This window comes from Protopterus annectens, chromosome 8.part0 (genome assembly GCF_019279795.1).
Source record: "Protopterus annectens isolate FY-2018-M chromosome 8.part0, PAN1.0, whole genome shotgun sequence".
Classification (NCBI taxonomy): domain Eukaryota; kingdom Metazoa; phylum Chordata; order Ceratodontiformes; family Protopteridae; genus Protopterus; species Protopterus annectens.
Genome location: NC_056741.1, coordinates 1,108,419,206 through 1,108,435,080, shown reverse-complemented (window position 1 = coordinate 1,108,435,080; position 15,875 = coordinate 1,108,419,206). Strand labels below are relative to the sequence as shown.

Below are 15,875 nucleotides of genomic sequence, written 5' to 3'. Positions count from 1 at the left end.
AATCATCCATGTTTGAAAAGCTAGGGAAATCAATAAATACAAAATAAAAGTTACATACTTGATCTTTCTGGTCATGTACTTGCTGCCGTTCATCATCTATCTGTATTGACAGCTCTTTTACCTTTCGCTCCAACTTCCGGTTACTTGAGAGCAAGACGTTTTTCTCCCTTAAAAATTAAATGATTTTACAGAAATTTATTAACATCTGCTAAAATAATACATCCAACTTCAAATGATAACATATGTATTTATAGTGCAAAACCTAATGATTTAAAGAATTAAGCAAGATGCTACAGGTGGTTAACAGTAACCAGCAAGACAATCAGACAGGAAGGATGAAGGTAAGACAAGGAGAAGGAATGTTCCAAACATGAAACCCTCATTGGGCAACTTGCATTCCTTATTAGAGACAAAATAATTTTAATTATACACTGGAAAAAAGTTTTTTCTTCAGCTATGTCCCTCACACTTTTCTAAGCCACATCTTTGCAGGCTGATATTTGCAACTGGCTACATTTGCCAAAATGCCCTTGAGTCTTAAGAATGCAGTAGTGTCTAGGCAGAAATATATGGTATCAATCTACAATGAACTAAAAGGAAGCTATAAACACATCATGCTGCATAACTTGCTGTAATGTCCCGATACAAGGAAATGAAATTAACAGGGTGAAGCAGCTACCTTCTTTAACATGTCTGCAGCCATTACGGTAAGTTAGGTAGCATAATGCCACATATTCATGGCCGGCCTTAGGCATAGGCCAACTAGGCAGCCGCCTAGGGCGCCGCTGTAGCAGAGGCGTTTTTCCAGTATTTATTTGGTGTAGGTAGACCAGGTTGGGGGCACTGTGGAGCCCTTTTGCCTAGGGCACTAGCTGATCTAAGGCCGCTGCACTGCCGCTTATATTTTATTTTATACATTTGTTAACCAGGTATTTCCAGTGGACGCAAAGTTCTCTTTTCATGGGCGACATGGGAGCACTGTCTGGTTAAATCACACAGCAGACAAATGGAAGTGGAAGGACTCAAACCTTATACCTTGGGTACAGAAAGCAACTTGTTAATATCTCAAAGCCTTAAACTTCTGTGCTACCATCCTTCAATGTCAGTATATGATGGCAAATAAAGAAACATTAAAGAAAAATGAATTTACAAAAGGTAGCTAAAAACTGTTAGGAAGGATGTCGGTCAAGTGTCACTTTAGGTATTAAAGACGGATTTTTTTTCTAAGAGAGAGCCTCTCTTCCCAGAAAAATTTACATGGTTCTTCAAAAACTAAGGACTGCTGTACAAACTCATTCTGACTGAGGAGAATATAGTTATGAAAATGTTTTTGAACAGATGTACCTGAAGTTTGCTGGACTCAAAAGAAGATAACTGTTAGCTTTGTAGTTCCAAAGACCACATCAAAATCAGAGGCTACAGGATACAATAGAGGGCTCAAATGAAGGATTCTCTTCAAGGAATGTTCTAAGATCAGCCTGAACTCCTATAGGAGATACAGAGGCATACAGGCAGCTATAGTAGAGAATGTGTCTTGATAAAGGAGTTGGTTTATTCAGTATTATACAATAGAGATATACTGTAAAATCTGAGGTACTAAACTAAATGCTTGGATTTACTTTCTTAATCTTCAGATTAAGCAGAAAAAATGTCTCACTTAGCTAGGTATGATGGTTGCTGATGACAGGCCTTTATCTTCTTTTAAAACAGAAGATACCATTGAAGAGAAAACATGGTTATTTCATAACATTCCAAGACCCAGCCTTCATTAGAAGACCTCCTAGCAGTATTTGAGTTTACTCATTATCATCACTTACATTCAAAACCCACACAAAGCAGTGTGTGGAGAAACAACAACAGGCTTTTTGTTGGAGAAGGACTATTTCCAATCACGTCATCCCCAAAGATAAATCTGCTCTGGTGAAAGGGGTACTTATCCCAACATTAATTCATGGTACATTAACTTATCACCATTTAATGATCACTACTGCACTACTCTAAACGAGCTTAACTTGCTCCCAGTTACAGCAAGAGCCAACTTCCTCCTTTTGGGCTTTACCTATCAATTCATATACCACAGCTTTTGCCCCTCTGCATAGATCCTTTGTAACAATTCTGAGGCCTGTACAACCTTACACAGGCCATGTTTTACAAAAGCTATCTGTGAAACAAGCCACAAGCACCAGCCTTCACCGTAAACTTTCAGTTAACCAGAACTCAAATAGCCGGCAAAAAAATATCGAAGAAATACAGTACAATTTTCATGTGTTGCACATTCTGCCCCCCCCCCCCCCCCCCACAGACACATACCTTATGTTTTTTAGAGTTTTAAAAAGGAAGACTGGAATAAATTCCCACTCTCCCCAACCTGAGAACAAGTCACCCCAAACAAATTGTATATGGTACAGTATTAGTCAGGCCTATTTTAATAGTAACTCTCACACAAACAAAATACAGTTATCCAGCATCTACCAATCCACATAGGTGCCGGTTAACTGAGAGTTTACTGTAAATACATGACTACCCATGTCCAATACTACATATACCCCTTAAAATAACCTTAGGGGATCAAAACTTGTCAGATATAGTCTGGAAGCACAGCTAGGCTTACAAAGGCCCCTTGGGATCATTAGCCCATTAATCAATGAACCTATGAACTAATGCAAATAATCTGTTAAAGCAACTAAGACTGATTACAAGGTGTTTATAAAAAATAAGAGAAGACCTACAGGATAGCAGCTTATGTCACAGTCATGGGAATACAGGCTACATTTTCAACCATCTTAGCTACCTAGTCTAAAGCACTCATTTGGTTTCTCAACTAAGCTCCCAGAGTTTTTTACCAGTTATTATAATTGGTTCTCTCTTCCCTTGTAGCTTTCTTCAAATTAATACACTAACTCAGTTCTTCTACAACCCAACAGTTTTCCCTCTTATTTTCTGCCAGTTACTCAGGCATCCCCCAACATCCTTCTCCTCCTCTTGTATTTAACTATCTTCCTATATCCAAGTCAATCTCCTTTCCTCTCTACTTCCAGGACACTTCTACTGTCCAAGAACATTTAACAGTCTCCATACAAGACACATCACTTCTAGATAAATGAACTTACTACTGTTATACTACTCCTATGTAAGTGCATTGTAAAGTATGAAATATAGATTATCCTGTTTTGGCAGCAAGTTAATCTAGTGCATGTTTTACCTAAAATTGTGAGGAAGTACCATAGCTTCCCATTTTATACGTTCATAGATTCACAGATAAACACTAGGCTAGCTACTCTTGCAGGACATTTTAAGCCTAGCCAGTTCCACTTTTTGCGCTCAAAATAACTTATTCCATTTGGTTATAGAGTGGCCTTACCCATCCCATGGTCTTTAATTATATATTACCCCAATGAGAAAAAACTGGGATCATACCATAGATAATTTGTGAGGAGCCATGCATGGGATACAGCATTTAGGAGCTGTAGCTGTCCATTAGTAGAACAGGGGGAAGTCCTGGTGCAATTTTGGTGTTTCCTATCCACAGATCTGCTTTGGGCTTGACGATGGACAGGAAAGGAGTTTGTTTTATGTAGATAGGGAATTCTGTTCCACAGCAGTGGTATCCCTCTGTAAAACCTATCCCTCCAAATAGTCTCTTGCTGTTGTAGAATAGGTTATGATCCATAGACTGAGTATTTCTGGTGCCATTTGACTTGCTGATGTGCAGTAAATCCATAAGTAATGGGTTGCAGGATGCCTTGTATGCTACACACAGGTCACCTCTTAGCAGTCAATAGGATATCGAGCAAAGTGACAGAGCTTTCAGTCAGTCCATGTAGGACATGTTGTTGAGATCTTATATCCTTTTAGTATAGTATCTCTGTGGGCATTCCAGTTGTTTTATGTATCTGGACAGATACATGCCAAAGGGGGCATTATATTCAATGACTGGCCTAATGAGGGCCGAGTGAAGGGGGACAATGGCACTCCTACATCAAGACACAATTCCTTTGTTAATAAGCTGTGCAACACAGGACTTTCTTACAACAGACATTATGTTGGTCAAAAGTTAGATCACTGTCCACATTATGTTCCCAAATCCCTAAATGTAAAAATTCCTAAGAATTTGATTTCTTGTACATGTATGAATATGCATGGATGGGTGGGTGTGAGTGTGTATTACACACATATACACTGTACATTAATTTGTTTCCTGTTTTACATGACTTTGAACATTTGAAAGTAGGACACATTTTTATACACACTGCATTGTTTTAAATCATTGTATTATGCCTTCGATATTGCAACGTCTTTCTTTGGCTTAAGCTATAAACAAGTGTTTTTTTAAAGCAGACAGACTTTTAAAATAAGACAAAATGATGAAAGACATGAAAATTGCTAAGTGTTTTCTTACAATTGCAAAGACATTAGCTTGCTTTTCCCCTGTTAGCAAATGCTCCCAGTGGGAGCTAAGAAGTCTGCAACTGAAGGCAGCTGGACATTGGAATTCTGTGCATTCAGTTCTGAATGAAATTTACAGATTCTTTCATGCATCTGCAAAGTTTTTAGTTGTTTTTTTTTCTCGTGTGACAACTACTACTTCATGGAAATGAGCGGTCTGCAGAAGCAAGCAGATATCTTAAGAGTCCTGAGCATGCTTTGATGAGGAAAATGCAAAATTTAAAGGTACAATGGCATGTAGTTCAGTATAAAATAAAGTTCTGAAATTATGGGAATAAGAGATAGTAACCTCCCCAGCAGACATAATACTTTAATGCAGTCAATAGAATATTGCACAATTTAATTTTATTTAAAGGTAACCAGTGCACTTTTTCCTGGAGCTAAATGTTATTCTTTTCTGAGAGCATACAAGCTGTCTTTCACATGGGGGGAATACAGAAATGACGTGACAGACACAATCAGTGTAAGTGGGAGCACAGGGTCTAACATGTGTTTTAGCAAAGGTAACCATGTGTGTGGGTGCAGCTGCTGATTTGGGACATTTGTGCCTATCTATAGGGTTAAAGGTTCATTTGTTATGCCACTCAATAGTCTCCCTGTGTCTATGTGGGTTTTTGCTGAGCAGTCTGGTTTCCTCTCATGTTGTGTGCAAGTGTGTGTACGCTCACTTGTGCATGTCTAATATGCCATTATACAATAATATGGGCAGAGTTTCTTTCATCTAACTACACTGAATACTGGAGATGTCCTTAGGCAATCTGCGTATGAAATCAAATGACTACTATTATACTAGCTTACAGGCAAATTCAACTGGGTCATCAAGGGTACTGTACACAACAAGCTGAAATGCATTACAAGCCAAATTCCTTTGCTTGACCATGATGTACATGTAATATGCTTGAACATGTAATGTGCTTACCAGTGAAAGTGGTTATTTTTAGTATGTGGCAGCAGTCTGTGTGAGAAAGCAAATGTGCAACACTATCAATTTTGCTCAGTTAACTATCATTAATCTATGCCTTTGGGAGAATAATATATTACTACATATATAAAACACCACTTGCTCATTCTGTACTTGGTTACTGTTTTAAATAAGAATGAACACACACGCACATTACAGGCAGACCTGTTTCAACAGGAAAGGAAAATATTCTGCTGGCTGAATTACACCATGTCAGCTGGAAACTTACTACTTCACAAAATAATGCAGTTTAAAGCCCTCTACAAATGTGTAACCATCCTAATGGGACGACATTATAAACTATTCTCACCAGGAAGAGAAGGGTAAAAAGTGATTAATACTCTTGGTTATCCTCCTCCTTAAAGCCTCTGCTGAATTCAAGAAATAGAAAGAAGGAATGGGAAAAATGATCCACTGCTTTTCAATCAATTTCATAAATATCACAAATGATTCAGCAAGTCGTCCTAAACTATCTTGGAAGAAGTCAGTGATAAAGCTGGAACTGCTTATGCATCTCCCACTAAACCAGTCTTTTTCACTGCTTCATCTCTATTTCTGACATTAAAAATCCAAACATTCTGCATCAACATCTCTCAGATGTAGTTACCTGCATTTCTCTGCCACTTTATGCAGTCATCTTTTTACAAATTCTAATGGTCTTGGCACCAATATTTACTGTACATTATGTATAAGTCAGCAACTATCAAAGCTACTGAAAAGACTGCATGGAAATACCAAGGTGACCATTTCGTTACAGGACCTAAACTGGGACTTTTGAGGGCCGCCCAAAAAGCCAGGTCTGCAATCCCATTCTCCCTGCCCTCATGGGAGTGGAGATAGGGCAGTCATTTCATCTCACACTGGGGCGGCAGGTTGGCCTCCCGTCCTTCACCCGGCACTATGGGAATGCCACTCTGTGAACGGCACCACCCAGGAGGCAATAAGCCATATGCCAGGAGGCTCAAGGTGATGCACATTCGTCTGTGACTGGCACCAGGGGGGAGAGAGACTGAGGTGTGCTGCAAAATGCACGGAGATGGGGTGACCCAGGATTGTCTCCCCTGCGAATCTGAAAGTCCTAGGTGCAAGGCAAAGGGAAGAACTGTGTCACAGAAGTCTGGATGAGGGACTGTCTGAGGCTTTGCAGCCCAGCAGAGTTCCATGAGGCTGGGAAGAGCCCTTGAGAGGCTCCAACAGCACATGCGACATTGCATGATTTGGCAGCAGTCAGGAGATATGTGACCCTGGAAAAGAGCACTCTCTCCTGGGTAGAAGTTTAAGCCTGGAGGGGGTCTGTCCCAATGGAAGTCTGGATGGGAGAGAGAGGTGGAAAGTGACTGGGGCAGGACAACTCCCACCTAGGTGAGGGGGTATGGACCATGCCCCCTCTGGGAAGGAAGTATGGAAGGCATGGAGAGGCAGATAGTGTCAGGGCTGGGTGAGGGGAGACCAGGCAGAGCTCCCCACAATGTAAGTCCTTAAAGGAGCGACTGGCGGACAGCAGTAGGGCCTGGAAAGCTCTTGCCTGGGTGAAAGGGATCAGCCAGACCTCCCCATGATGGAGTCCTTGAGGAAGCACCAGGGTGGATGGCGGAGGGACCTGGAGAGTTCCTGCCAGGGCGAAGGCATCCAACTTCACCCCATAACCAAAGGCATCTTTGAAAGATCTCAAAGTCTCCAGAGCTGCTCTGGATGGGAAAGCAGGGGGACTCTGAAGTTTTCATGAGAGCGGATCTGCCCCTCAGCGGCTGAGGGGAGTTCCAGAGGGTAGACGGGATCAGAGGGAAGCTTCCCTAAGAAGGTCCGAGGGCATGAGCGATCCGACATGATTTGGCAACCTACAGGAGACATGGAGGTGGTGGAGTCCCCTAACATGGGGGGCTGCGGTTAAGGAAGGTCTCTTGGCCAGGTTGAAGGGGAGGCCTGTACGGGTTGGCCCTGACAGAAATCACTAAGGGTGTGCCGGGTAGATGGGTCTGGGGCTTGTAAAGCTCCTGCCTGCGTGAGCTGGGTCAGGCACAGCACTCCACGACAGAAGTCCTGGAGGGAGTGACTGACGGATAGTGGCAGAGCATGGAAGGCTCCTGCCAGGGTGAAGGCATCCGACCTTACCCCATACCCAATTACATCCCCAAAAAATCACAAAGTCCCCAGAGCTGCTCAGGATGGGAAAGCAGTGGGACTGGCTGCCCCGGGAAGCCAGGTCACCATTCAGACTGAGCGGTCAAAACTGGGACATTTCTGTATCCCAAAGACAATGTTTGGGATTCCAGGACAGAGACTTACAAACCGGGACTGTCCTGGAAAAACTGGGACTGTTGGTCACCTTGGGAAATACTGTCCCTTTACACAGTGAAACTTGATCCAACTTTTTCAGCATGGCTGCGCAAGTGCATGACAGCCAATGACTTGCATCATTAATCCCTCTCTTACAACATGCAACCATCGTTTAGTTGCCAAAATATAGTACTGTACTTCTAAGGCACCCTGCCTTTCTAAAAACAATTTCAGCCTCACTGCTAAAATTCTGGACAGAGCAGTTTGTGTGCAAAAACCTGAACACTGTAATTAATATAGCTGGTTCAGGGCTCATGCACAACATTAATCCAAAGCCGGAGAAGGTCCAAAACTCGCAATTTACAATATAACACAGAATATTAACATAATATGGAGAAAGGCCCATATACAGCTGGAATTTTCAGCGACTTATGTATAGCACCTCAACCTGCTGACCGTAACACTTAAGGAATTATGGCTTTGAGAAATGGCCATGCAAATAGTTTTGCAGTCATATGAAGAATCATGCACTTTACAGTTTCATTAGGTGCGAGCCTGCTCAGATTTAGGAACATTTATTACTGAGGTTCCATAGGGATCAGTTTTGGGTCCCAGACTCTTTTTCCCTGTACATTAAAAAAAAATTACTATCTGACAATTCTAGATTTCAAATCACCCTTTATGCTGTAAACCTTTCCTTCTAAAAGAGGCTAAACTTGCTAAACAGAGAGAGAAATGTTGAGAACCTTATCCTTCCAGAATAAGGTAAACCTGCTGAACAGATACATAAAGGCCTACAAAATGATTTTAGCAAAGACTGCTCATGGCTGTCTTGCCAATTAAATTATACACAAATCTTCAAGATCACCCTGTGTGTGTTTTGGTTCCATCCTACCCCAGAATTAATGAATAAAATCTCACTATTATTAAAGATCTTAATGTAGTGCCAATAAAACCATGTTTCATGTTTTAAGGATTTATTTTATTTTGTTAACCACAGTAGAACAGTGATCCTGCTGAACTGTTTCAGGTTCAGACTAGGAAGGTCAATCCTAACCTCTCATTTAGGCTTCACAGTGACACAATGGTGAATGAAATTTTAAACCAACAAAAGTGTGCTATAAACTGACCAGTTATTTAACTCCTAATGCAAGAAAAGCAAATTAATCTAATGCACTCATTTGCTGCCTGGAATATTCAGTCAGCTGACAGCATTTTACTCTCCTTTATTTAAAATCCAACCACTTCGCCAGCTGTTAACAAAATCAGTTGCGTTATTTCTTTATCAGACTGCAGAAAGTATGACAATTCATCTTTAAAAGGGGTAAAATGTCTACCTATAACAGTAAAAACCATATACCATGTACACTCAACTTTAAGTTACTGCACTTGGAAAACTGCTCTCCTTTTGTACATAAAATCATAACTGACAGTTAAGCCTTGAGGTTTGCAAATCAAGCTGCCCTAACACTTAACTGCAGTAGTGGAGGAGGAGAAGGTGTTTCAAAAGACTGTACCATTCAAATAAGGAATAGCATACCTATGAATGTCAGGGAAGAACAAAACTTGCTCACATGAAAACCTAAAAAAATACTAACAGACCCTTCCTTCTTAGCTATAAAGATAATGTCTGATTCTAATTATCTTTAGAACGGCCATTACTCAATGTACAGGCCTGGAACGTGTAGCTGAATATATCATACTAATTTACTTCATCTCTGTTAACATATTTTTATTCAAATGTGTTAAATCCAGGACTATATTTGATGTAGAAGTAAAAAAGAAGTTATGTACTCACCATAACATTCCATCTGAGTAGTTCTACTTCATTTGTCTTCAACCTGTGGGTACCGGATCCGTACTGGATCTAAGCCAGGAAATCTACTAGCATCTGCTCTGAGCTCCTCCCCCTTACCCATAATATGCCTCTCCACTACCTTCCAACCCCCAGATCGAGTTTGCTGACCCTTATCCTGAGAACCCGACCTGAAGAATACTTCATGACCAAAAACTGCAGCCAGCAGACTGTTCATAAGATAAGGTCAGGGGGAAGGAGGGAGGGACAGTTGAAGACAAATGAAGTAGAACTACTCAGATGGAATGTTATGGTGAGTACATAACTTCTTTATCTGAAGTAGTTTACTTCATTTGGTCTTCAACCTGTGGGACAGAGTACCCAGCTACTAAACTCCTGGGTGGCCCTCATGGAAAGATATTCCGGAGCACCGCAGAACCAAAGGATGCTCTCCTTCTAGAAGTTAAATCCAATTTGTAGTGAGAGATAAAAGTATGAGATGAGGACCACGTAGCTGCAGAACAAATGTTATCCAATGAAACTCTAGACCAAAAGGCCACAGAAGTAGCCACTGACCTAGTGGAATGAGCTTTCACCTGACCCGGAGGAGACAAATCTTTATCCTTATAGACCTGAAGGATGCACAAGGAAATCCACCTAGCAATAGAGACCTTGGAGATAGGTTTACCCAAAAAGGGTTTGGAGAAGGATACAAACAATTGATCAGATTTACGAAAGTCTTTAGTTCTGTGTAAATAAAATCGTAACTGTCTATGAACATCCAACAAGTGGAGTCTGTATTCCATTTTGTTAGCAAAGTTTTGGAAGAAAACAGGTAAGTTAATGGTCTGATTGATGTTAACTTGTGATGCAACCTTGGAAAGAAAGGACTGATTGGTCCGAAGGGAAACCCTATCTTTATGGAAAATCATATATGGAACTTTAATGGACAAAGCTTGCAGCTCTGAAACCCTTTTAGTATAGGTGATAGCGACTAGAAATGCCATCTTCCAAGACAAAAACTTAAGATCTGTGGTTGCAGCAGGTTCAAATGGCAGAGCGACCAAAGCTGCTTGAAGAACCATAGTAAGGTCCCATGGAGGAACAGGATCCATGACCGGGGGGGGGGGGGGGTAACAGGAAAGTGCCCTTAATCAAGGCTTTACACGGTCTGGAAGAGGCCAGAAAGGCAGAATTCTCTCCTACGTGAAAATGAGAGACGGCAGCTAAATAAACTTTGATTGCTGAAGAGCTTGCTCTTTGTTGAAAAATACTGGTTAGGAAATTGAGAATGGCAGGAATAGGAGCTGTGAAAGGATCTAAACTCCTTTGAGAAGCCCAAAAGGAAAAACGTTTCCATTTACTGTGGTAAATCTTCCCGGTGGAAGACTTATGAGCTGCCACCAGAACAGACGTGACTGAAGAGGATAATCCAGGAGTCCTAACTATCAGGGGAACTGGAGCAGCCAAGCGGTGAGCTTCAAACTGTCCAGGTTCAGATGACGGACTCCCGAGAGGTGTGAAATACGATCCTGAATGGGATCCAAGATCCAAGGTGGTGCCAGAAGATGAGACCAAAGGGAAACCATACCTGGCGAGTCCAATATGGGGCAATGAGGATCACTTTGCTCCCCAGTCAACAAGATTTCTGTAGAAACTTCAGAATAAGAAGTACTGGAGGATAAGCATACAGAAGACCGGGAGGCCAAGCATGGACTACAGCATCTCTGGGGGACTCTCCTGGCTGGGGGTTCAGAGTGAAGTACTCGCTCCACTTCACATTGGAAGGAGATGCGAAGAGATTGCAGCAAGGCTGACCCCCACTCCAGAAAGATCTGCTCCGTTACTGAATGATTCAGAGACCACTTGTAATGCATCAGAATAGTCCGAATTAACCTGTCCACTAGAATGTTGGACCATCCCGGAATGTGCATTTCTATGAGAAAGCAACTGGTGGAGATCGTCCATTCCCATGCTCTCATGGCCTCGAGACAAAGGGGGGTAAGATCTGGTCCCTCCCTGTTTGTTGACATACCAGACGACTGACATGTTGTCTAATTGAATTGCAATCGTTCCCAGAGGAAGAAAGGCATGAAAGGCTTGCAATGCCAAAAGGACCGCCCTCATCTCCAGAATGTTTATATGCAAACTGGTCTCGACAGGGGACCACAGGTCTTGGACTGTCCTGCCCAAAACAATGTCCCCCCCCACACAAGTTGGGAGGCATCCGTGGTTACTGTGACTTGGTCAGGGGCTGGAACAAAAGGTTGCCCCTACAATATTTCCGGAGAGTACATCCACCACAGAAGGGATGATGTGCAGACTCGATAGAGGTGTACTGGATACGATAATAGAAGATCCAACAGGGAACATTGCACCGCTAGTTTCCACTGCAGTACTCACATGTATAACTGGGTGCACGGAAGAAGCATTATGGTCGCTGTCATGGAATCTAAGGCCCTCAGCACTGATTTTGCTGAGGGAAGATGAGAATGGTAGACCAGGGAAACATTCATCCTCAGGTTTCGCACTCTCTCCATGGTCAGGAAGATTTTGCACTGTAGTGTGTCTATCCTTGCCCCCAATGTAGTCTATCACCTTGGACAGGATTTAGAAGTGATTTGGATGCGTTGATTGTAATCCCTAATTGAAGAGCAAGGTTTTAGAAAATAATCCCTGGTTTGAGAAAGTAGACGCCTGGTGGAAGCAGTGAGGAGCCAATCGTCCAGGTACGGATAGACCGGAATCCCCTGAAGCCTCAGGTGAGCCACTACTATCGCCATCACTTTGGTGAACACCCTGGGGGCTGTGGTGAGACCAAAGGGTAGGGCTCGAAATTGGTAATGATCGACTCCTAGCCGGAAGCGGAGGAACCTCCTGGAACTTCTGTGCATCATTACATGATAGTAGGCATCCTGGAGGTCTAACGAGCACATCCAGCCACTCTCTTGCAGGTACGGCATGATGGACTGTAATGTGACCATCCAGAATTTTTCTTTGGCAACTGGCAGGTTCAGAGTAGATAGGTTCAGAATGGGCCTTAAGTACCCTGTCTTCTTTGGCAGCAAAAAGAACCTGGAGTAGATGCTCGATCTGTACTGATACGGGGTGGGACGGGTTTGATGGCTCGTTTCTCTAGCAGCTTGGAGATTTCCAGTGCTGCTGCCTCCCTCTGTGTGGGTGGTACATCTGGGAGGTGCTTGGGAGGATTGGGAGTAACCACAAAGGGGACAGAGTATCCTCTCGATATAATCTGAAGCACTCAGCAGTCTGATGTTACGGACTCCCATGCCGCCAGGTGCAATGACAATCAACCCCCGACTGCCTCCAGAGTAGAGCAGTTGGGTAACCCATCAGGGTTGCTGTCTGGGCCTGTCCGAGAATGGCTTGAGACCCAAAATTCTTCGGACCCCCTCTGCCTCTGGGCCAGTGTCTATCCTGTCCCCCTCTGCCTCTGGGGGAGGAAAAGCCCTGAGTGTCCTGGGAATACTGTGATTTCCGGAACCTCATCTTCCAGGAAAAGGATCTTTGAGGGTCAGAGAAGCGGATTCTGACAGCAGACTGTGCCCTCCCATCTTTCTTGCTTCGGACCAAAGTCTCTTTGACGGTCTTACCAAAAAGAGTACAGCCGTCATATGGGGCATTGGCAAAGGGCATCTTGAAAGGTTCCAAAAACTGGCATAGTCTGAGCCAGGCATTGCGCCTCAAGGACACACCAGATCCAGCCGCCCTAGCCGCTCCTTCAGTAGCATGACAAAGGAGTCGCATGGACATACTGGAGACTGCTATTAAAGGGGCCATCCTCGTGGAGAACATCTCTGTCCTCCTGCGACATGGACTTAGGGGAAGACTCGGTCAGTTCCTTGACCAGGTCCCGTTGTAGTCTCATAACGTGGGCCAGGAAGTTCAGCTCCCTGATGGAAAAAGTCGCTGATGCCTAAACCCGCTTCCCTAAGCGGTCTATCATCCGAGACTCTCAGTCGGGGGGATGAAACAAAGAACTCTCCTGGGCTAGTTCCTTTTTAGTAGCTGCTGCTACCACCATAGTGTCCACAGGGGAGCCCTTGTTCCACGCTGGTCTATCTGAGGGTGGACTCAAGATCTTATCTGGATGTTTTGGGATTGGTTCCATGGTATCCGGCTCCTTCCAGGCCCACGAGGTGACCAAGTCCACCAGGGGATCTGTGGGAGGGGACACCCAAGAAGTAGATGGGTCCGTGCTGAAAGCCTCGAGGAACACGGATTCGTCAGAAGAAGGTTTGGGGGCAGACCAACCTCCCCTGTGGCACAGGATTTCCATGATGTCTCCAAAGGAGACATCCTCAGGAGGAGAGATCTGGGGAAACCTTCCCCAGCAGCCAAATCCTCGGTAAGGGACTCAGGGGAGTCCAAGTGTCTCCTCTTACACGTATGCTTGCGAGGCACGTCTCCTGTGGGGCTCACCGAGGGGAACTCACAAGCCATTTATTCCTCTGGGGCTCCTCGAGCATCGGCTACCCCTCTGGTAAAATGATGGCATTCATAGACAGAGCCGAGGGAGTTGGGGCAGAGTTCGAGGAAATAGTCAAGGGTCTCGATTAAGTGGAGAGAACACTTTTCTATCACAAACGCCAAGGGAGAACGAGCCTCCTGGGGCACCATTAAGGAATCCACTCTCCCCGGATCCGACGTGAGAATCGGAGCCGGGCCCGAAGTGGACGGAGCTCCGAGACAGGGAACTTGGTCCGACAAAGTCAGAGCTGATGTAAAAAGTTCCACTCCCTCAGATCCGACACCCAGGCTCTGGCTCCGAGAGCTGCTCATATCCAAACTGGTCAGATCTGACATGGTCCAGGCAGCTGCCGGCGTCAAGGAAACAGGTACCATTGGCGCCAACCACCTGACTAAGGCCATCCTCGGATCAGAGTACTCTGAAACCGGTGGATGGATCGGAGAAGGAGAAATTGGTGTGAAAAAAGGAAGTGAGCTCCCCCTCCAGAGGGAGAGGGGGCTGGCAAGACCCCCATCTGGATCTGAGTACAAATAAACCTCCTCATCATTTTATCCATGTCAACTTCCGATAAGCTACGTGTGGATCTCGAAGAGGCCACGGACTCCGACCTGGTGGGTCGAGAAACCGAAGCCCTAGATGGAGGATGTCTCCCCTCCAGCCCTGGGGAAAATCTCGGCGATCGGAGCCGAGGGGAGTCATGGATCCTAGCCTGACATTTGGTGGGAGAAGGAAGGACCAGAGACCTCTTGCGTTTCTCAGCTTTGTGTTTGTCTGTTTTATGCTCTCTCTCCTTCTCCCTGCCCCTCCTGCGCTCCACTTCCACAGGCTTGGAAACAGGATGTTGAGTCCAGCCTGGGACGGAGGAGAAGCAAGGGCCAGAGAGGAAGGAGAGGCAGCCACAGCAGCCGCTGTGACCAAAGCAGTGGATGAGGCAGCAGACTCAGAATTGGGTGGAAGGCCTTTTAGGGCCAACTTAGCCTTCCTGTCCTTAATAGCGCACGGGTTAAAATCCGGGCAAATAGTACATTCAGTACTCAAATGGGCCAAGCACAAAACACAAAGAGAGTGTCCATCTGCTGGAGACAATTTGTGGCCACACTCAGTGCACCTTTTGAAGACAGGCTTGAGGTCAGCCATGTCTTTGCAGAGAAAATATTACACAAAAAAAGAAGGAAAAGGAGAAAAAAATACCTATTTCCTACTCAGACCCACTCACCACACACACACTCAAGGCACACAGAACACTTGGGGGGAGCAATACACTCTAACAAACTAACACAAACTACAGGAAAATTTATAATACAAGACAGTAAGTAACCTAAAGGATTCACTGACAGGGACTGTAAGTATTTGTGCCTTAACAAGGAGCAGCCAAGGATTCTAAAGACTTTAAGGAGTGGCAAGATAATGGAGGGGCACTGGGAGAAATACTCACAGCCATCTGGATTGTGGAAAAAATTACTCATCCCATATTCTGACCCTGTGGTGCAGAGGAACAAAGCCTTGACTGCAAACAAGATGACCAGTGTTTGATGAGCAGTGGCAGTGCTAGAGAGTTCAGACTGGGAGGATGGGAATGAGTGGTCATCATCAGCTGGCCATGCCTAGCTTGTTGCTGGGCAAACCTTAGCAGGAGCACTGGGTCTTATACCAGTGCAGACACTGTCTGTGGTATGTAATACCACCAAACAAACAGCATTCATGGAGCCACTGCAGGGATTTCTCCCTGGAAGTAGGGCAGGTTCCTCCACTGGACCTAAAGCTGTCCCACAACCTATAACCCAACTCTTGCCAGACGATGAACAAATGCGTTGAATAGGACAAAAAAAAAAGGTCCCAGGTCTCTCACCTAGCCTGGGGATACCTGCTCTTCACCCTCAATGGGATGAATCGGCCAACTCTGG

At 44.3% G+C, this 15,875-nt stretch overlaps 1 protein-coding gene across 2 annotated transcripts in view; it reads right to left on the bottom strand.

Moving 5' to 3' along the window:
* The window catches only part of CGN (cingulin), a 1,354,172-nt gene that overhangs the window by 93,093 nt on the left and 1,245,204 nt on the right, over window positions 1-15,875 (bottom strand). For both annotated transcript variants that reach the window (XM_044080636.1, XM_044080637.1), the window contains exon 19: window positions 59-167. In XM_044080636.1, coding sequence (XP_043936571.1) covers window positions 59-167 — 109 coding nt within the window. The remainder of the gene's footprint in view (window positions 1-58; window positions 168-15,875) is intronic.